Genomic DNA, 21,625 nt, shown 5'->3' on the forward strand with positions numbered 1-21,625 from the left:
ACCTCCACTGCCCTAAAGAGGCTCTAATTTGGCAAATTAGTCAAAACATCTGTGTGGGTGGACCACTGGTGTGTAGGGCCTTTAAAATGATTGTCCTAGTTTCCGCTCTGTGTGCAGTCTATAGCATTTACTGCAACACACATTTTTATCCTGATGTTGGCAGGCAGCTTTGTAGATCAAGGTCCCAATTTTATAATTCTTTGACTGCCCTGAAGAGACTGAAGAGACAAATGAAGAAACAGCCGAGACATTGCAAATTCAACATTGTTTTACTACATGAAATGTTTATGATTTTGTTTATAAGAAATGTATAAGAATGTTTAGATGTGATTTTAAGGCAAAAATCGAAAGAAATTCTGCATTGTCATTGTAACATGACATAGAAGGTCATATAAATCACAAACTGCTTGATTATTTTTAGATTATCCACAGATGCTGCAAACATGATTCAATCATTCATTCATCTTTTATTCTCGTCCAACACCATGAGTCTCTTTTGGCCTGTCAATGCGGTAGACAAACTCTGCAGGCATGAAGTAGCCCAGGTACTCCACACTGTCAGGCGTGGTGTCTATGTAGTAGTGGCCACCTTCTCCGTGGTGGCTGAAGCAGTGAGTGTGCTCTACACGCAGGTCCAAACCCTGAATACACAGCAAACACATGGGCAGAACCATTACAAAGAAGCCTGCTTTGCAAATGCATTGCTGAATGGTGCTAAAATGCATCTTATGCCATCTGCCACATTGAGATGAAAGTGTGTTTGCTTTACTTACAGGGTCTCTGGATACCAGCACTGACTGGCAGATAAGTGGGGCGCTGACCTCAAAGTGCTTGAGCCAGTTGTTTACCTCGTCGTTAGTGTTGAGGGGGCAGGCCGAGAACTCTCTTGGCTACAGATGAGCAGGTAGAAGGAAATAAATCAATACATGTAACTGTCAAATATGTGATCTGTCTGTTGTCCAATCATTACCATGATGTGGATTTTAGCTTTTCCTTTCTGGATGATGAAGGTGCCTCCCAGAGCCAGGCTTTTATCAGGGTAGTGACCTTCAAGAGTGTTCCTCAAGGCTGTCACAAGACTGTGGCCTCCTGTTCTCTTCTTGGCCCGCACCTCTAAAACCTGGAGACACACACAGGTTAAAAGGGCATGACAGCTTAGCTTGTGCAGTCACTTTCATTTTGTTAATGTTTATCCTTTCAAATGTTTGGAGCACACATGTGATGGGGCTGAAGTTCATGCAAAACAACTTTAGCAAACTTGCAGATCACCATGTTTACTTTATAAATAACCAGAGCTGTTCATTACTTGCCAAAAGCTAATGACTTAGCATTTTTAAAGGAGCCCTAATGCACCTGCCATTACTCGCTGTCAGACACAAAAATCTGCAGATCTTGTTTGATCAGATAAGACTCATTACCTTTCCAGACTTCCCTTCACAAGCATACAGATTGCCCAGCAGTCCAAAGTTGCAGTCAGAGAATTTGTGGCAGTATTTTTCTTGCAGACACTGGCCATCAGCTGGATTGATGGAGGAGAAGTAGCTGCTGTTCACTGCTGGCCTTCCCTCCGCTTCAGTCAGAACCAGAGGCATCAGCTGTGGAAGAGAATATTAAGTTCTTCAGCTTTTGTGTTACAACCGTTCTCAAGGTTTTCATTCTATTTTTTCATTGTATAACATAGTGACTCCTGCCAGATTCAGGTCATTTGCTTCACTGCAGAACAACTTGTCACTTGCTTGCCAGATGTGCAGCTTTCAGTTCCAGTCCAAACTCCAGAAAACAATCTCACAAACACCCAAAGTTTGTCTTTTTCTGTCCAATATTTACTGACTTCAGAGGTGACATGCCACTTAGTACATTTACTCAAAAACTCTACTTCAGTAAAAAAATTAAGGTACTATACTTCCTACTAACTTCCTAATTTTACTCCACTGCATTTCAGAGGGAAATATTGTACTTTTTACTTTACTAAAGTTATCTGACAGCTTAAGTTATTAGTTACTTTACAAATTAAGATTTTGAAGAAGAGAAGTTTGACTGTAAGAGGAAATTTTATGATAATCATTTATCATTGCTAACTGTGAAGATTTGCTGTTTTATCTTTTAATTATTTTTTATCATTTTATTTATGTATTTTACTGGTGGCAGGACAAAACAAAAATTGTGCAATGTCGCTTTGGGTTTCGGGTAAGTGACGGCATTTCTCACTATTTAACTAACTTATATCTAACTTTTTATAACAACAAAAATAATCAATTAATAGAGAAAATCAGCAGAATAATAACTGCTTTGCTTTTAGATTAATGCAATATTAATAATAATAATCTAATGATATAATATATAATAGTACAACAGTCACAGGGGACATTTTTCAGCATTGAGTGCTTTTACTTTTAATACTTTAAGTACCTTTTCCTGATTATACTTAAATACTTTTACTTCAGTAACATTTTTAATGCAGGACTTTTCCTTGCGACTGAATATTTTCCAGTTTGGTATTAGTACTTTTACTTTAGTAAATGAACTGAATACTTCCTCCACCACTGACTAACATGTTGGTTAAAAGTACATATGTACATAAAAATCAAGCTATCTGACATGAGACCCTAATGATACTGATTATGATTATTTTTGGCCACTGCTTTAAACAAAAAAATTGATGTCTTGCATACTATTGGCAATTCTACAATGATATCTGGGGGATTCAGTCCAGAGGAAAGGATTAAAGAGCTGCAGCCCTCAGAAAGCAAGACTACATGTGAGGGTATGTCAGCCAGAATCTGTGGTGCCATGTAAAAATTAACCTCTGCATTCATTCCAACAACTCTGCTTGCGGCGCCTGCTGCACCGAGGATGAAGGCTCCTGGAAGCTCCAGCTCCTTTGATACGGTGTTCATGTTGTATTCCTGAGAGGAGGAGGGACAACAATATAATAATCCCTTTCACAACAGGTAATTTATCATTATCCTTATGCAATACTCTCGTAAAAACGACCTTGTGCTTCTGAACCATGGGGATCAGGTACGGCACACCGCCAACATCAGTGATACGAGGCTTTCCACACAACCCTATAGTACAAGGACAGAGGTGACATTAAGAGAAAAAAACAATATGACACACATTAGGAAGACCCACAGATTAAAATCTATACATTGTTGGATTAAGGAATGTGTGAATCCAAAAGTAGGGTAGTTTCATATCTCTTTCTACTTATTGGGGGAAAAGGTTGTAAAGTTTATTGGTTAGGATGCTTTTATAAATGATGCACATTCTGGGAGAATATCCTGACCTGAGTGGTTGGGGAAAGTGGTTGGCGACTTGGGGAAAACATGGTTAAAAAAATATATTGACCATGCAGTTGTCACTGATAGGTGGATTGCTGTTCTGTAGCCTAATGACCTGTCAGATTTGACAATTTATATAATATGGTAAAGATATTATTTATCATATATCTTTATAAAATGCGCAAAATCCACATTTAAAGTTTGTGAGAGACGTTAAGAGGCTCATTAGTAGAAGCACGACAAAAATATAGTTCCTGTCCTGGGAGTGTAAGGGTTAACAAAGTGTCAACTTTTGCATGAATGATTGGACATGCATTAGGGATTAGATAATCGCACTTCTGTTGCGATTCTGCCACCTAGATGTGTATGTGTGTAAAACATTTTGAAAGATAGAAACTGCACTGTGTACTTGCGCATGCGCATGCTCTTACCTTTGACAGGAAACTGGAAGGGCTCTTTGGTGAGGTCTGGACACTCCACAACACTCACCTGAACTTCTGCAAAGTTGTTTTCCAGTCCTGCTTGTAAAACTGCAACCACAGAAAACCCGTTATCACTCACTTTGTGCACATGCCAGAACCACTCTGCCTGTATATCCAAGCTGAAGTCCTTACCACCACACAGTTCCTCTAAACCAGGGGCGTGCAGCTGGACCTTTTCAGTTTTGCTGATATCTGCCATAACTGTCCGTGAAGGTAACTACCAGCAGACTGTCAGCTGAGCAGGACAAGTATATTGTAACAGCGAGCACATATACTGCGAGGTTCAAGCACAACCAAAGAGTAAACACTAACAAGATATATATTATCTGAGATATTGTTTCCTCGCTTGTGCTGCCAGTTTATCAGCACACACAGCATAATTTAAAAAAAAAACTTAGTTCAAGTCTAATTATAATATTGCATAAAACTAGATTTCAGGACGCAAGGTAGGCCAGTTAGAAACTTGAACATTTAGTTAAGCAGTTGGGCTGATATTTAAACTCTAAAATGTGAAGTAAATGCGCACTGTACTGTGAGAGTGTAGGCAGTTATATTCATATAAAGTTAAACGGCCAATACGAACAACTGGTGTTTAGACTGAATTGAATATGTGAGTCACAAACACTAGTTTTTGTGTTAAAATACGACTCATATTTATTGGGAAAGACGAAACCGGAAGTAGAAAGATTGTTTATCTTGTTTCTTTGAGTGAATTCTGGCTCCTCTTTGGTGATTGGTCAGATGATTATTCGTCACGTTGATGACGTATAAAGCACTTCCTGGTTTGCGCAGAACCACATGTGTAGTGCATTTGTTTTTACTTTGTTTTGGCGCAGGTACACATTATTACTGTACGACGTTAGCGGGGAGTTTAGTTAATAAATATCCATCTAAAGCGGATGTGTAATCGGGCACAGCCACCACATTAAGAGCATCTTTCCGCTCGAGGTTTCAAGCGGAACTACATTATTTCTATCACTTGCCAATGAAGACCTCCACTACTTTGTTCGCTTACTTTTGCTGGGCTACATTATGACAGGTGTGCACAATTCTCTGACTGGGACTCAATCTGCCGTTGAGTCTCAGTCAGAGTCACGCCACATTGTCCTGGATGCATCACCGCCAGACTATGTGCAGAAGATATCGCGGAATCTTGAGTCTTCTGTGGGACATGATAAAGTGTCTAATACACCTGCTGAAGAAGACAGGTAAGAGTGTACTTTATATGTCACAATGGTACAAGTTCACCCATAACTGCAGCCTGAAAGTGAATTTCTAAATGTATAATTTTGTCTCTGCAGTGACTCAGGAGACAGTCTGTTTATAACTCAGAAGCCAGTACCTGAGGCTGTGAGGTCAAAAAGGCGACGTCCCTACAGCTTAAGTTCAAAGTCTGCATCTCCCATAGCGCTAGAGGAAAGTGAATATGAAAGTGAAAACGACAGTTTAAATTCTGCACCCCATGGAGAATCCAAAACGACCAAAGAGAGGAGGAGAAAGACGTACACAGTGCCAAAATACCATTTCCCTTTCCTCGCAGACCGGAAGTGTAAGCGCAGAAGAACATTACCTGTCCAGAACTCAAGCCTACATGTAAGGACAAACTATACTGTCATGGAAAAAAATGTTAGACCATTGTTTTCTTCAATTTCTTGTTCATTTTAATGCCTGGTACAACTAAAGGTACATTTGTTTGGACAAATATAATGATAACAACAAAAATAGCTCAAGAGTTTAATTTAAGAGCTGCTATCTAGCCATTTTCCATGGTTTTCTTTATAATAACCAGAATCATTATCAAGAAAACCATGGAAAATGGCTAGATATCAGCTCTTAAATTAAACTTGTATGAGCTCTTTTTGTTTATCATTATATTTGTCCAAACAAATGTACCTTTAGTGGTACCATGCATTAAAATTAACACGGAATTGAAGAAAACAAGGGTGGCCTAATCATTTTTTCATGACTGTATTTAAATCCACATTTGTATACTGGCGACTGTTAAATAACTTTAACAAAGTGTACACACGGTGTTCAGTTGCTTTTTTTTTTTTTTTACAGAAATATGTAATGGGAGGCTTCTTTAAATGTGTGAAAGAGCTGTGGCAGGGCTATGGAAGAGAGGATATGAAGCCATCTTTACCAACAGTTGACACAGATGAGGAAAACATATCTCCATTGTCAGAGTAAGTTTGTTAAAAATGTATTATGATGCCTATTTGATGTTACATGGACCTAACCCTAACAGAGAGTTTACAGTTTATTCTTCTTAGAACCTGTTGTTGATGATTTTTCGCAGCAGAAATGCTGACTGGGTATTTTTTTGGGAAGGGGGGTTGTGTCTTATGCAAATATAGTGTGACGTATTCATAATAAAACACATTTATTCTGTTTTAGAGAAGATGAAGAAAGGTCAGAAGGTGAAGACATCAGAGTGGTGGTAAGCAGGCTTTTTAAACATTTCGTTCCTTCCTTTTTGTATGGGAATGTGGCTGTAATCTGTTTGTCATCTTACAGGAGAGGAAATGTTTTCTGGCACCATCAAGAGCAAAGAGCCAACCGACCTGGGGCAACCAGGTAACACAACAGAGGATAAAGAAAGCTAGTAATGCCAAAGAAGAGACACCACAGGGAAAACAAACAAAGACATTGTATAAAGGACCAGTAAATGCATCCAAACTTAAAGACAAACCAATGTCTTCAAGCAAGGATGGACATGCAACTAGTGACAGAAATGTTCAGGCCAGAACTGAAACAACGAAGACAAACAAACAAATCAATCTTTTGCTCCAAAAAGCAGTTGAGGAAGAGCTGTGTAACGACAATGATGCTGCTGTTTGTGAGCCAGGTAAGCTACAGACAAAGGAATCCACACAAAGGGGCACAGAAGCATCCACAACTCTAACAGAGACACAAGCTGATGTTGTCCACACTGACGATCTGGTCCAGACAGGACAGACAGGAAACGTACCTGCACGCAAATATTTCCTCCACAGTCTCCCAGACCTTTTAAGTGACACGGATGATGACGGGGTATGCAATGAAACTGTGGTAGAAAAGAAAAAAGACAAAGATCATGAAAGTGTAGAAGAAGGAAAGGGCCAGAGTCAGAAGGAGCAGGAGGCTGCAACATCTGTGAATGTGGAAGTAGAAGAGACTCCGACTTTTTCTGAAGATAAGGGGGTGGAGCCTCCAGCACTGCAGACCAGTGATGAGCTGGGATTTAATGATAAAAAATGGACGGAGAGCTCTTCCCTTGATGATAAACCACTGGTGAGACAGGAGGAGACACACACTGCCGGTTCAAAACAAAAGAAAAAGAAGAGAAAAAAGAATAAGTCAGAAACAGAAGATGTTGGAGAGGAAGTGGATGGAAACCTAGAATCTGATGTGAGAGTAGAGGATTCGCTGTTATCAGTGAGCTTAAACATGGAGGAATGTGGCAAAAAAACTCAAACTGATGTTGTCCACGCTGACGATTTCGTCCAGACAGGACAGACAGGAGACGTACCTGCACGCAAATATTTCACCCAAAGTCTCCCAGACCTTTTAAGTGACACGGATGATGACGGGGTATGCAATGAAACTGTGGTAGAAAAGAAAAAAGACAAAGATCATGAAAGTGTAGAAGAAGAAAAGGGCCAGAGTCAGAAGGAGCAGGAGGCTGCGACATCTGTGAATGTGGAAGTAGAAGAGACTCAGACTTTTTCTGAGGATAATGGGATGGAGCCTCCAGCAGTGCAGACCAGTGATGAGCTGGGATTTAATGATAAAAAAGGAATGGAGAACCTGTCCCTTGATAATAACAAAACAAAAGAAAAGAAAAAGAAGAGAAAAAAGAATAAGTCAGAAACAGAAGATGTTGGAGAGGAAGTGAATAGAAACCTAGAATCTGATGTGAGAGTAGAGGATTCGCTGTTAGCAGTGAGCCTTAATGTGGAGGAATGTGGCAAAGGGGAGGAGAAGGAAAAGAAGAGGAAAGAAAGTGGTGGAGATGTTGAGCAGTTGCAGTCCGATTATGCCGAGATGCAAAAGAAAAAGAGGAAAAAAGAAGAGGAGATTGTAATTGGAGGAAATTGTGAGAAAGATCAGGCAACAAATGGAACTTTAGATTTGACATCAGTGTCAGTAGAACAGTTGGCAGAATCTGGAAATTGTTTAGAAAATACTGCAGCTTCTCAAGACTCATTTGAATCCAGTCATGTCAAAAGGAAAAAGCACAAAAAGAAGCGACAGTCATCCTCTGTAGACGATGCTCAAGAAGGAGTAGAGAATGTAGATGTGGAATTTTGTCTCGATGGTTCTGTAACCATGGCTAAGGGCTCGGGAACGTCACGGAAAAAGAAGAAGAAGAAGAAGAATACAATCTTTGAGGGGGTTGATGCGTCTTCCGTTCCTGAAGAAAATGAAAAGGTTGAAAACCGAGATCATACACAGATAACAAAGGAGGACCTTGAAGACCAAAATGCTGAACCGGTGTCTAAGAAAAAGAAGAAGAAAAAGAAAATGAGTGATATATTTAGCACAAATGTATCTGAAGACAAAGAGACACAGAATGATGATTCAGTGTCTGTGCGGGAAAGGGAAAAGAAGAGGAGCTCATCCTTCCTGGTTGCTGATGCAAAGGAAAAGGATGCTGAGACACATGGGGAACAAATCCGTCCCTTACAGCCTTATGTCTGGGGGGCAGAAAAACATGGTGTCAGCACTGGTGATTTAAAGGAACTTAAAGATGGGGTCACGAAGAAGAAAAAGAAGAGGAAGATGTCTGTTGCGCAGGACAGTATGGAAAACGATTGTGCGCAGGATTTGGAAGAACCAAACAAAACATGTCAGAGGGCTTCGCCTGAAAAAACCACTGACACAGGGCTGAAAAGGAAAAAGAAACGTAAAGGAAATGAAAGTGTGTCTAAGACTCCTATGGAAAGAGTGGAAAGTGCAGCTGATGTGGGACTTTCTCCAACTGATGAGCCTGTAGTGTTGAAAAAGAAGAAGAAAAGGAGTAAAGATAAGCCATGCGATGTGATACAAGAGGGTCTATCAACTGCCACTGAAGAATCTACACTGAATACCTTTGGCTCAGTTTCGCACAAGAAGAAAGGCAAACATGGTCGTAGTGCTGAAATATGTAAAGACAGCAGTACTTCTGAATTAGGGACCGTGGATAACATGGTTGAACATGCTTCAGTATCTTTAAACACACTTGAAAATCAAGAATTATATGACAAAAGAGACAAGAAAAAGAAGAAGAAAAAATCAACGGATGATGTTTTGCTTGATGGAAATTCAATCACCAAGTCTGCTGAGTTGGAGCTCAAAGAAAACAAAAAGGGAAAAAAGCAATCAGCTGACCCTGGTACCACATTCAGCAGCCCTATATCAGAAACTTCACCCTCAAAAATCAAAATGTCATCTTCAGAAAAGAACAAGCACAAAAAGGTCAAGAGGAGACTTCATAACCGAAGTGAGGACTTCCTTTTAGAATGTTAGTGTGAGCTCTCCGAATGGACAAAGGATTGCTTACAATTATGAACAAACAAAATAATTGCAGCTCCAGCCAACATGATGTCTGTCTTTTAAGATGGTGAACTTGAAATATGACAATTATATATTTTTTTATTTTGTTTTGTATCAAAATATTTTACTGATACAGTTCTCAACCTTTTTTTAGTCTTGAGATATTACATTATTTGGAGGAAAAACATCAATTTTGTAAATTAAAACTCCAAAAACTAAATGATTGTTATTAATTTGTTTGTGACTACTCTTGAATGTGAAACAAAAGCCTTTATGTTTTTAGTTTAAGCACACTGTCAGCCAACCGGACTGGTACAAATCTGTACACTGAGCCTGCATTTGGTCCGTTCAGTGTCTGACAGTAGGGGGAGTTGTTTCTTTCCTTTTCCCTGTTAAGAGTATTTTGCCATGTCCCTTAAGAGGCCTTTTCATTTGATGATTTAAAATAATTCATGGTTAAGTAAAATTGTCGTTTATTATTTTGTAAGCGGTCAAAGAGACAAATCTCACAGTGCCAAAGTCAGATTTTTAAATGGAATACAGAATATGCAGTATGTAAAATGATTTCTGTGCTGGAAATGTCAGCATGCTTTCTACTCTTTTAGAGCTGTGTCAATCACTGCAGCATCATGTTCACTTTTTTTTGCAAACGATCTGATAGTCTGAGTGACCCGCAATGTTTTTTTAGAGCTGTAACAAAGTGCACCGCAGGTCAGAACCATTCATAGGGTTAATCGGTAATGCAGTACCACTGCTTTAGGTAAAATATTTTCAAGAAAGTAGATACATTCTCTGCCAATGTGATTATTGGCTGACTAATATGCAAAATAATTTCAGTTTTTCAAAGTTCTGATGTCCAACTTTTTAAAAATCATCTCCCATATATATATCTCTTTAAAATGATCTGCAATTGCAGATCAAATGTATTAAGGGGAATGGAAAGATAACTCAACGGTTACCATATGTGGTTTTTTACAAGTTATAAATGGTTAACCACTACTGAAAATGTGTTTCAATCCCAGGTTCCTTTTATAAAGCAGAATTATGTAGTTGACTGCATATAATGTGGAATGAACTTTGTGAGGGGAAAAGCTTTAAGTGTATTTTTAGTTCTCGTTTTCCTGTAATGTAAATTTTATTTACTCTGACATGTTTCAGTTTCTTAAAGGGACAATTAACAGGACAAAAAATAAATACACATGTAGTTTCATTTATCAAGTTAAATTGTTTTGGTGTGAGTTGCCCTGTGTTAAAGATATCAGCTGAACAGATGTTTTCCTTCTCTCGGATATAATGAACTAGTTGGCTTATGCCTGTCTCTATAGCTAAAAATCACCAGCCGGTATCTCAAACACTCGGAAACTCACACCAATACAATCTGGATTGATGGATAGAATCGCAGGTAAAATGTGTTACAGGTCAGATGGTTTTATTTTGAAGGCCGTGACCGGAAGTAATGTATCTCGACAACTCTAGCTTGAAAGATCCACCTGTTTTCATGCTTAAATGTGGAGCCATTGTCGAGATTAAATTTTATTGTGGAAGTGCATAGCCGGAAACTAATAATTAATCTTTTCCGCTGGTTTAACCGTGAAAGGTAAACAAAGGGAGGAACCTTGTTAACTGGACTTTCGCTTGCAACTCGAGATGTCGTGCACAACTCAGCGCATTTTACGCACGGTGACTGATCACAACAAGCCAGCGGGCACGTTACGTAAGCGCGCAGCCACGAAGGCATTTAAACAGTGAGGCTGTGAAGCTCCAGCTGGAAACTTTTCCTTTGCTGTCCCTAAAGCCTGTGACACCAGCGCGTATTCCTCCACACTCTTGCAGACTTTTTACTAGCCAGACATGTCTTCTTCTTACAACAACAGCGCGTGTTTTAACGAGGCCAGGAGAGTCGCTATTTTCGGAGGAACGCACGGGAATGAGATGTCAGGCGTGACGCTCGTTAACCTGTGGGTGAAGAATAGCACCGAGATACAGAGGAAAGGGGTCGAGACAAAACCGTTCATCACCAACCCGAAGGCTGTGGAGAAGGGCACCAGATATGTGGACACGGATCTGAACCGAGCCTTCACCCCAGAAAACCTCAGGTAAACACAGCAGCACGCCTGGCAGCTGTCACGCTCAGTGTCGCTGCTGGGTCTGGATGGTGGTGTTGTTGTTCTTGTCTGCTGTCATACATGTTGAATGGAAACTTTTTCATGGCACGGATCCACAAAACATATTCACGTTTAACAGATCCGTATATAATTTTAATGATTAGGGTTTGAGGTCAATCTTAATTGAAAGAAAAAACAAGACATGACATGTGCATACCTATACTGTCTGGGTGGTCTGGTGTAGCCTACATTTCCTCATTGTTTTTCTGCGAATGAAATGACTCGAATCAAGTATCCAGCTGTGGTCCAATGACAGATCGTTGAAGATCTACAGTTTGTTGAAATGTGTTGGAAAATGTGATGATAACGCAATTATGCAACATTATTGACATGATTGATTAGATGTGTGTGTTCTGCCAGACAACTGAGGGAAATATAGGATATTGCTTGGACACAACACAACAACATGGACGGTTTAACGTATAAAAAGGGGGTTACACTACATTATAGGATGGCTTGTAAAAATGGGATTTTACACTATTTTTGAGGAATCCCCACTGTGAAACAGTCACGTGGACATTTCCATCACACTGTAATAATCTCAGGTAGTGTGTATGTGTGTTTACCATCAGCCATGCCTCCCCCTCCTCCCTCCTGCCCCCCCCTCCGCCAATAACAGCAGAACAGCGAGTCCCCTCCTCCTGGACTTGAGCTGACTGTCAGCCAGCACGAAAAACGTGAGCGAAACGTGACCGAGCTGCAAATGAATTAAGAAGACTTTCTTTTTTTCATCCGACCCTCTTCGTGTGCATTATAGCGGAAGATGAAGTCTTACGCAAACGCTGGCTCATATAGTCAGTGTGCATGAACACACACAGAAGCCTATTTACTAATGTGGTTGGATAACAGCATCATAGACCACTATTCATAAATCACCATAGGGAATCTATTATAACAACCCCAAGGTTATTGTAGGGGACTGTTGTCCCCTTGAAGTCTTATCGCCATAATATTTCCTTATGGGTTTAGCCTTGACCTTTATTTCTGTCCTTTTTAATTTCTCTGTTATGGGAATATTGTCATGTGCTTTTGGACACTGACGGTATACAGTTAATTTACAACCACTGTGCTTAGTAGTGGGGATGCTATGTTTTGTGCCTATACAAAAAGTGACCTGCTGTTATGGCCGATACTGATAATATAACTGGTAAATTCACATTTTTGTAAACCTGAAAACCTCATCTGAACAGAAGATGCATCATGTATTATCCCATAGTAATGACCTAACCAAATCTAAATGGCATCATTATTGTTAATATAGCATAAACAAAGAACAGTTCTGACTCTTCAAATGTTAATTTATTTTCTCCAATAAAAAACATCAAGAATCTTAACGATCTTGCTTTCATTGAGCAATTTCTCTTAGATGATAGCTGATAATTTATCAGTAATAATTTAATTATTGCAGTAATACACAACAAGCTGCATTTCCTATTATCAGCAAATAATTAATCGGCCTGATATGTGTTGTGTATCCATACTTAACAGTATAACCATCACATACCACTCCTTGATGTATGTACCATATTTTATTTCTAGTGTCCTTGTGTTTAAAAAAAAAAGTTAAATGTTAAGGTAATGTTTTCCTTACTGGATAACTGAAATGATGGTTAAAGCTCTGATGTGTGAAATGACTGTTACCTCATCCTGCAAATTTTAAGTGATCTTTAAAGATCTTCTCAACGCTTACAGTGTGGCCTGTTTGAAGGCAACATGTAAGAAGATTAACTTCTTGGAGATTCTTTCTAAAAACAGCTCATGGTGTCATTTTCTTCAACTTAAATAGACTGCTGCTTTTCCTCATATTTACTGCCTGTATGTCCTGTCAGTTGAGACCACTTTATCAGCTGCAGTTCACACTGTGCTTGTGTACTAATGTTCTGCCAGTCCAGAGAATACCAGATATTTGCTGAAAATGGGGTTTAAAGAGCAGATGTGAGGGAGGCGAGACAATATGCACAGCAGAGGTGCTATTCTACAGTAGTTTGGAGAATGTCCTGGACCAGTGGTTATTCTGAAATGCTCTAAAAGAGCTAAGAGAAAAAAAGGGATGCTCTCATTCTCTGTTCAAAGCACGTACAATGTCTGTCTGCAGGGGGACAAAAGCAAGTTTAGCCTGGGGACAATTAAATCCCTTAAGGATCCTGAAGAGCAGGCATGCAAGGCTTGGAGAAAAAGGCTTAAATTTCAACTTTACGCTCACAAAGGGGGGCCACTGTTCTGCTGGATCCAGCTTTTGTATTCCAGTGTAGACTTCATGGCTGCCATGATTTTCTACTTTAACAGATTAGGTGCAGTTGTGGTAATTATAAATACATCATTTGCAGTTATTAATGATTTCCTGTTATACACAATAGGACTGCACAATTAATCAAAATTTTATCAAAATTGCAATATGGACAAGTGCAATATCCAAATCACAGGAGGTGTAATGTTTATTAATGGCAAAATATTACCCTTCTCAATTTAATATTGTGGTGCTGCAGAGATGTCCCGGCAAACAAATCATATTCTAGAAATATTCCCCAAAAATCACACCTTGATCATTGTAGTATATTTTTCAGTTAAAATGAGAATAATGATGCAAAAATCAAAACTTTGAAAAACTAATCTTCATGTAAAGAGCTGTAATACAACACAGAAACAGGAAATTCTTGATTTTCAGCTTTTGTTCTCACAGTTATTGTTTAATCTTGTGAATCAGAGATTTTTCTACCATGACCGTCAGTCAGGTGAAAGTGTAACTAGGCATAGAGGACAAGTAGACACTCTTATGTCAATCATTAACATGCTTCATAGCTCATTGTTCCTTCAGCAGAACTGTCAGATAAGCTGTGATAAGACTATTACAATGTGCTGGCATCTTTCTCACGCTGTGTGTGTGTTTCTGAAGTGCCCCGGGAGGAGATGACCTGCCCTACGAGGTGCAGAGAGCCCAGGAGATCAACAGGATGTTCGGACCCAAAGGAAGCCCAGATGCCTACGATGTAATCTTTGATCTCCACAACACGACGTCCAACATGGGCTGCACGCTGATCCTGGAGAGCTCCAAAGACCACTTCAACCTGCAGATGATGAACTACATCAAGGTGACTGCCTTGAAAAGCAAATATAAGTTTTTAAACTTTACGGCCCAACACTCCTTTGTAGGTATTTAGGAACATTCAATATGCAACATCAGCTGATCTGAGAACCTCTCAACATGTGCAAAAAGACTCAATCAGTTGTCAAATTCAACACCAGACCCCAGAGGAATGTCCATTTAATATATCTTATGTAATATATTAAGAATGATAACACAATTAGTATAGCATTTGTCTGAACAAGGTTACAAAGAGATAAGTAATCCAGATACAAAATATAGTTACAATTAAATAAAGAGACAAATAAAATAAGAACTAAGAAACTAAAGCAACAAACTGTGCATTTAAAGAAGAAGAATTTAAAGATTTCCTCTATAAACACATTTTAAACAATGATTTAAAACAGGTATGGCTGGCACACCTAATCTCCTCATGCAGAGGTCACCTAGCGAGTTCAGGCTTGAAGATCTCAGGTCATGACTTGCTTGCTGGTGATCAATGACAAAGATTATGGCTTCTGTCTTGCCTACAGTATAGTAGGCAGTATGTTAAGAATTATTATTTCTAGACCTGATTGAGAGAAGGTGAAGAGTGATGACTAGGGGCCTCTGGGGTCTGCTCACTTCTATCTTCCATGTCATTGTTTGCTTAAAAGTCAATGTTTTACTCTTTTTGGAGAGGTTTAGTTAATCTGTATAGATAATATGAGGTGTTAAACAAACTAATTTCAAGGGTCAGCCTCATCTACTCTTACGAGCCTGAGAAGACTCCTTCTTCTTTGTTTTTAATGCAGTTTAACAATATCAATATCAGCATAACATTTGTTTTAAAGCATGTTCGAATAATTACTAGAAACAAACAGAAATTTGGAGCTTTATGGCAAAAACACCAACATAACTTTGCGGACATTACATTCACTTTCCTACCAATTTGTCATGAACTAGATCTGTTAGCCGCTCTATTTTTCTTTCTCCTCAACACAAAACAAAGGCATGCAGAGCAACACCAGAGAGGCAAAGAGCAGCCAAAAGCAACACACTCTGAATGACTGTAAGCAGTAGAGGTTATGAGAAACATTTACTTTAAGAAACATAAAATATCAAACAGAGATACAGAGATAGAAGTTTGACCTTCACAGATATGACGATTGAGCTCAAGTCAGTGACCTCAGCCACAACGAGATAGGATAAACAATCTGCTTTTATTTGAACCATCGACGGATTAACACTGAAGCCCTGAGAGGGAAGTTGAAAAAAAATTCTGCACATATTTTTCTAAGTCTGATCTTAATGGAACAGATGGAGAATAGGTTTTGCCAGGATAATCTTTTAAAGTTCCTTATTTCATTTATTTTTTTCACAGATGGCAAAAAATGTAACCAGGTGAAATTAAATCTCATTTGGAAGAAAAACATGAGAAAAAACATTTAGAACTAACAGTGGAAGTGGTGCACTTCAGCCTCTTGTGGCTGAAATGAGTATTACAACAACAAACATTAAAAATATATATCCTGGCAAAACTTTTTTTTCACCTGGCACAATATTTTTTTTCCAGATTTTCCCCCGCTTATTCCTGAGTCATAAACACAGGAATATACTCATTCAGACATAAAAAATAGAAGAAATGTAGGAAACTGTAAGATACTCTACGGTTAGCAGTAATTAAAGTAGAGTCAGAAATGGTAAATTAATGTTACACTGTGTCTGTGCATGCCACCCCTGCGTAAGTGAGTCGAAAAGGTCGGAACACGCCACTGGGCTGATGTGTAGTGTGTGATTGTGTTAAGGTGTGTTATTATCTGCAGCTGAGATTTTGCTTTTGTTGTTTTTTTGTTGCAGAAAGCCATCGCTCCAGCCAGTTGTCTTGTTCTGCTGAATGAACATCCTCTCTTGAAATATTCCACATCACGCTCTGTTGCCAAGCACCCTGTTGGTGAGTCTCTCAAGTCCAGCCAAATGCCCCGGGGACAGTACACAATATTTAAGATGTTCCCAAGACATCCACTCAGTTGGTAGTTTAACATCTGTAAATGTGTCTTCTGATTGTTTGATCGCAGGTCTGGAAGTGGGTCCACAGCCGCAGGGTGTTTTGAGGAGCAACATCTTTGAAGCCATGAGGGTCATACTGAAACATGCCCTGGACTTCATTGAGCTGTTTAATGAAGGTAGGGCATTCAGAACTTAGCAACTGAGAATTTAAGCTCTAACGTACTGTATTTATAAGGCATTCAACAACAGGACATAAGATTATCAAGGATTTTGCCAAAGCAGTTGAGAGTTAAGGCAAAATAATTCTTAAAGGGGACATATCACGAAAAACATTGATATGGTTTTATTTCTCTCTCGTTATACATTTCCACATTAACAAAAGGAAGAGTGACAAACTTAAAGACTGGGTCAAACCCAGGAGGCAGGGGTTAATATCCCATGACCATTTTTTTTTTTACTTTTTCAGTTTTCAGTCGCAGTTCATAGATTTGGATTCAGCCAGACAGTATGAGAAACTAGTGTTGTTGTTTTTTTTAACATTAAGGCATGTAAACATATTCGAGTAAGAACAGAAAATATGCCCCCTGTTGGAGCCATTTTTGTATTTTGTTTACCAATATGTGTGCGTATGGAGTTTTATCATAGACAATATAAGCTCAGTGGACGTAGTCACTGTGATGTTTTTGGACTGCTTGAAGCTTTGAGTTCTGCATTTTGGCCATCGCCTTCTTGGTTTGAGTGATTTTTTTTGCTAAATTTAGTAAAATTACTAGTGTTGTCAAAGGAGTCTGGTGGTTTAGAAGAGAGCATAGATAATGGATTAAGTTCCTCATCAGAAGGAGCTGTCTGACGGCAAGATAAGGTGATTAAATGATTTTGTAAATATAGTGTACACTTAATTTGATGCTGACAGACATCTACTGATCGTAATACACTGACTACGGATACCTCATACAACCCCACGTCACAGAATCTGACCTGTCCCTTTAAAGTTTGCAGGATTTTTAAGTATTAAAGTGACTCTCTAGAATTCTGACTTGGGGGCAGCGAATGATTCATATGTGTTATGTAACAGAAAATAAGTTGTTTACAGTCAGGCTTCCTGTTTCTCAGCATCATCTTGACAAGCAACATTTTGTGACAAAACCCCCATGGGTGGCAGTCTGATTCATCCAGATGTACCTCCACCCTAGGATCATCCAGATCTCTAAATTTATCTGCTCCGGCTCATCACGCCTCCGCTTTGCTGTTTCTCTTCCTTAAGGCACGGAACAGTGTTTGCAATGTTTAGGCGCAAGGCAGCCTTTCCTTCCTCTTTTACGTAAACAAGTGGTCTGTGCCAAGTGTGAGTTGCAGTCTGTTGGTTTCCCCAGCCCGGCCTGCTGTTGAATGGCCTGCTTGTTGTTAGAGTCTGCCTGCCAATGGTGTGGTAATCTTCTGTCGTGGGGCCGCACTGGTGCTGATGAATGCTCAGGCATGGTGATGAATCGGTGTTCCTGCGCTGTGAAGCTGAGCAGCACGAAGAAACAACTTGTTTAGCTGTTAGAGACTGAATAGTTGTTACAGGTGAAAACCACTTTCTCTGCAGAATAATAATCATTTAGATTCACAGGGAAAACTGTTGGGACGTTTGTCCTCTTTGCTCGGTGCTGCCACTTGCATATCAATACAGCTTAGTGGTGTGACATTTAGTAGTAAAACAGCTCATTTGAGCCTTCACTTGTCCAAGCTCTGCCAAAAACCACACACACGCACATCCTGTTCAGTTCCTGGGTTGAATAATGCCACTTTGGCACTTTGTGGCACTTCCCAGCTTCTTTAGACTTCACCTAAGCACTCTTAACAACACAAACCATTTAATATTACACAGAAACAAACTCATAGATCGTTTCGATACCCTTGAGTATACATTTTGAATATTTGACATTATTTCCAGCGTCTTTCTGTTTGTACACTTTGTACTGATCTTAGTTATGAAGCAAAAAAAAAACAGTTAATTTCCACTTTTTTAATATTTTAACAGTATAGGGTATTTTTTACATCACAAAACAGTGCCCGACATTTATTCTAGGGCTGTACCATTATTTTTTTTAAACATTAAATGAATAAATAAAATTTCCTGCAGCTGTGAAGAAATACTGTGTTTAAAGCGAATGGATAGAAATTAAAAAAAACACTTCAGCCTACTGTCCATGGTGCCCAGATGATAAATCCCAACGACTTTTGGTGACACCCTGACTTTTCCATGTGCTGCACCAGCAGGTCTCAACCTGTAATATCTCAATTATGGACAGATGAAGATTAAATTAGCAAAATTGCAGGCCTTCTTATGTGATTCCCTGACTTACAAATCGATAATAAGACAAACCAGAAAAATCATAAAAAGACAAAACAAAACCACTTTACAATTAGAGACCATTGCATGCAAGACAATATATTTTAATATAAAATGGGATACAAAAAATACAAGCGCTTACAATAAAATTGATTCAAAAATAAAAATATACATACGGCATATCGGCATATACATATCGGCTGGGCTGTAACTTTAGCTATGTAACTAGTTATGCAGCTATCTTCTGCATAGTGATGGTTGACAGGTTCCTTTCTGACAAACATAGTTAGTCAGAAAGGAAATAGTTACTGCCTGAAACTGCTCACAACAGGATCTGTGAATAAGTAATAGGGTCATGGTTTCTGGAAAGACACATTGCTGTTAAGTTTTTCAAATGTAATTTTTTCTACAACCCAAGTGCCTTATAGGTCATATTCCAGAACAGGCCAACATCTCTGTGGATGATATCTCCAACACCAACAACTAACAGCAAAACAGTCTAGATTGATAAATATTTGGGGTTGAACTGTCCCTTCATGATCGAAAAGTAAAAAAAAGGGAGAAAAGTGTATTCACAGCTGAAACCACAGCGGCCAAAAAGTTGATCATTTGCATTTTTTAATTGTTTTTCCCCTTTCTCTTCTTCTCTTTGATCATTCTACTCTCCTGTACCCAGAGGCATTATTCTTGTTTTTATCTTTAAGAGGAACTGTATGCGGATTAGGATGGTTTATTTCTGTTGTTTTATACATTTATTTCAATTGTACTGTGTTTTTATATTATTAAACCACATTTTTCTTAATCAGTGTCCTGAATAGATTTTACAATACTGTATTTTCCAGGATGCTTACAATTTGTTGGGGATGTTGTCTCCTGTGTGTTGTTCAGGCATGGAGTTCCCTCCTTGTACAGTGGAAGTTTTCCGAGTCTTGGAGAGGATTGACTACCCCAGGGACGCCAACGGAAACATCATTGCCATGGTGCACCCCAATCTGCAGGTAAAATGTGAATAGTCTAAATGACGGCTGGCTTCACTGCCAGTGTATCCGGCCTATTCAACCTGTAAACATGAGTTAATATGAAAGAGGAAATGAGTCATCTGTGGTTAATGTGGGAAGGTATTATTTTAATTTTATCAGCACACTCAAGTTTCTTTACCCCTCGGTTATTGCTTGTTTTTTCAGGACTGTGACTGGGAGCCGCTGAACCCCGGTGACCCTATGTTCCAAACATTTGACGGAAAGACCATACGCTTCCAAGGCTCGGGCACCGTCTATCCCACTTTTATTAATGAGGCAGCCTATTATGAAAAACAACAGGCATTTGTAACCACCAGGCGAGAAACCTTGGTAGCAAGTGCCATCAGAAAAGTATGAAGACCGGTTCGTAGGGCTAATGGCGATCGTGAATATGTGTTAGCCTCAAAAACAATCTGTGTATAGATTTTGCACTTTGTTCTGTTAGTAAATGACAGACTTTCCTCACATAATGACTAGACACCATCTTTTACACACTGATTTAGTTTTCTATGCATTTATTATGAGAAAATCTATTAACTATGCAAAGAACATTAGTGAAGCTTTGCAAAGAATCACTGTGATAGTCTTTGATCTGAAGACTGGTATATTGCTGTGGTAAGTATTTATGATTCTGTTGATATTTAAATCCATATATATATACATTAAATCAAATACATTTTTATAATATTTAAAGCCAGGCCTAATCAATGATGGCTTTTGAATTATTATACAACACTCTTTAAGTTTCCTATTACTGCTCAGGATGGCCATTTTGGATCATAACCTCCTATTTTTGACCCAAAACTGTAGTTTCTTGTGTTCTTCTGAAAATATATTTGTGGCCTTTTGATACTACCTACCTGTGACTCCAGTGGTTGCATCTGTGGTGCTGTCCTAATGTTGCCTTAAATGACATCTCTGAAAAAAAACTGCACAACAAATTTGGAGTGGAATTTGTAGTTTATATGTGTTGGATAATAAGATATTATTTTGATAAGAAATGGTATAAGTTCTGTTCCTCTAAACAAATGGGATGCAGTTTGAAACATGTTTTTATAATGATATATTTGTGTCTATTTTGATATACTTGTACTGTATATTTGATTTTAAGTAATGTAAAGGACTCGTTGAATCGTGGGAAGCTTATCTAATATTTTTACGTCTTTGTCGTGTCAAAGTGTATCTCTGTGGTCTTACAGTAGTTCATCTTTCTTTAGCAATATTTCTGGTTGCACCATTTATATGATTAGTCATGTTTACTGTCCTTGAAGTCCTGTGAAAATGATCTGATCAATTAATAAAGTACTGTACTATGCTATACTTTGCTGTTTTTTTGTTTGTAGCTGCAGTGTTGCCTTGAGTTGTTATGCTTGATTTTGACATGTAGAATACCACCTGCAGCCACAAGAGGGCATCACATAGCCACTGATAGAAGTCCTCCCCATGATGCGCTCTGCTGCAGAGATTATACTGTACTGGAGTGGCCAGGTGCAGACTGTCAGAGCTGAATCTTTGGCTCATTAGCCTGTCACCGGTGCAATGCATGTAAATACATTATGCCAGCATGCAGTTATTCAGGGAATTTACCCCCCACGTTCCTTGTCCCAGAACCACAGACCTCAAATATGTTACACATTTTTTTCTATTTTGACTGTATTACTTACAGCAGAAACATGGTGCCATTAGGGATTAGTATCAATAAATTATATTTTAAAAAAATACTGGGGTGCACCGGTGGCACATTGGTAGAGT

At 38.9% G+C, this 21,625-nt stretch overlaps 3 protein-coding genes across 3 annotated transcripts; 2 read left to right on the top strand and 1 right to left on the bottom strand.

The window, feature by feature from the left end:
- Positions 1–250: 250 nt before the first annotated feature.
- On the bottom strand, positions 251–5,251 carry c15h11orf54 (chromosome 15 C11orf54 homolog). The gene is made up of 9 exons (XM_059351280.1): positions 5,109–5,251; positions 3,899–4,001; positions 3,716–3,814; positions 2,995–3,068; positions 2,805–2,906; positions 1,419–1,595; positions 971–1,120; positions 774–890; positions 251–641 (listed from the first exon to the last, which is right to left on the bottom strand). Exons 2-9 carry the CDS (start codon positions 3,963–3,965, stop codon positions 468–470), a joined length of 960 nt encoding a protein of 319 aa, XP_059207263.1. The 5' UTR covers positions 3,966–4,001; positions 5,109–5,251; the 3' UTR covers positions 251–467.
- On the top strand, positions 4,253–9,503 carry pho (phoenix). The gene is made up of 5 exons (XM_059351279.1): positions 4,253–4,974; positions 5,068–5,359; positions 5,828–5,952; positions 6,164–6,206; positions 6,284–9,503. The coding sequence occupies exons 1-5, from the start codon at positions 4,799–4,801 to the stop codon at positions 9,254–9,256; spliced, it is 3,609 nt and encodes a 1,202-aa protein (XP_059207262.1). The 5' UTR covers positions 4,253–4,798; the 3' UTR covers positions 9,257–9,503.
- A 150-nt stretch (positions 9,504–9,653) lies between these two features.
- Positions 9,654–21,189, top strand: aspa (aspartoacylase). Its single transcript, XM_059351281.1, has 6 exons — positions 9,654–11,379; positions 14,342–14,537; positions 16,370–16,463; positions 16,588–16,695; positions 19,743–19,852; positions 20,039–21,189. The coding sequence occupies exons 1-6, from the start codon at positions 11,135–11,137 to the stop codon at positions 20,228–20,230; spliced, it is 945 nt and encodes a 314-aa protein (XP_059207264.1). The 5' UTR covers positions 9,654–11,134; the 3' UTR covers positions 20,231–21,189.
- Positions 21,190–21,625: the final 436 nt, after the last annotated feature.

The sequence above is a fragment of the Centropristis striata genome, chromosome 15 (genome assembly GCF_030273125.1).
Source record: "Centropristis striata isolate RG_2023a ecotype Rhode Island chromosome 15, C.striata_1.0, whole genome shotgun sequence".
In the NCBI taxonomy this organism is placed as follows: Eukaryota; Metazoa; Chordata; class Actinopteri; order Perciformes; family Serranidae; genus Centropristis; species Centropristis striata.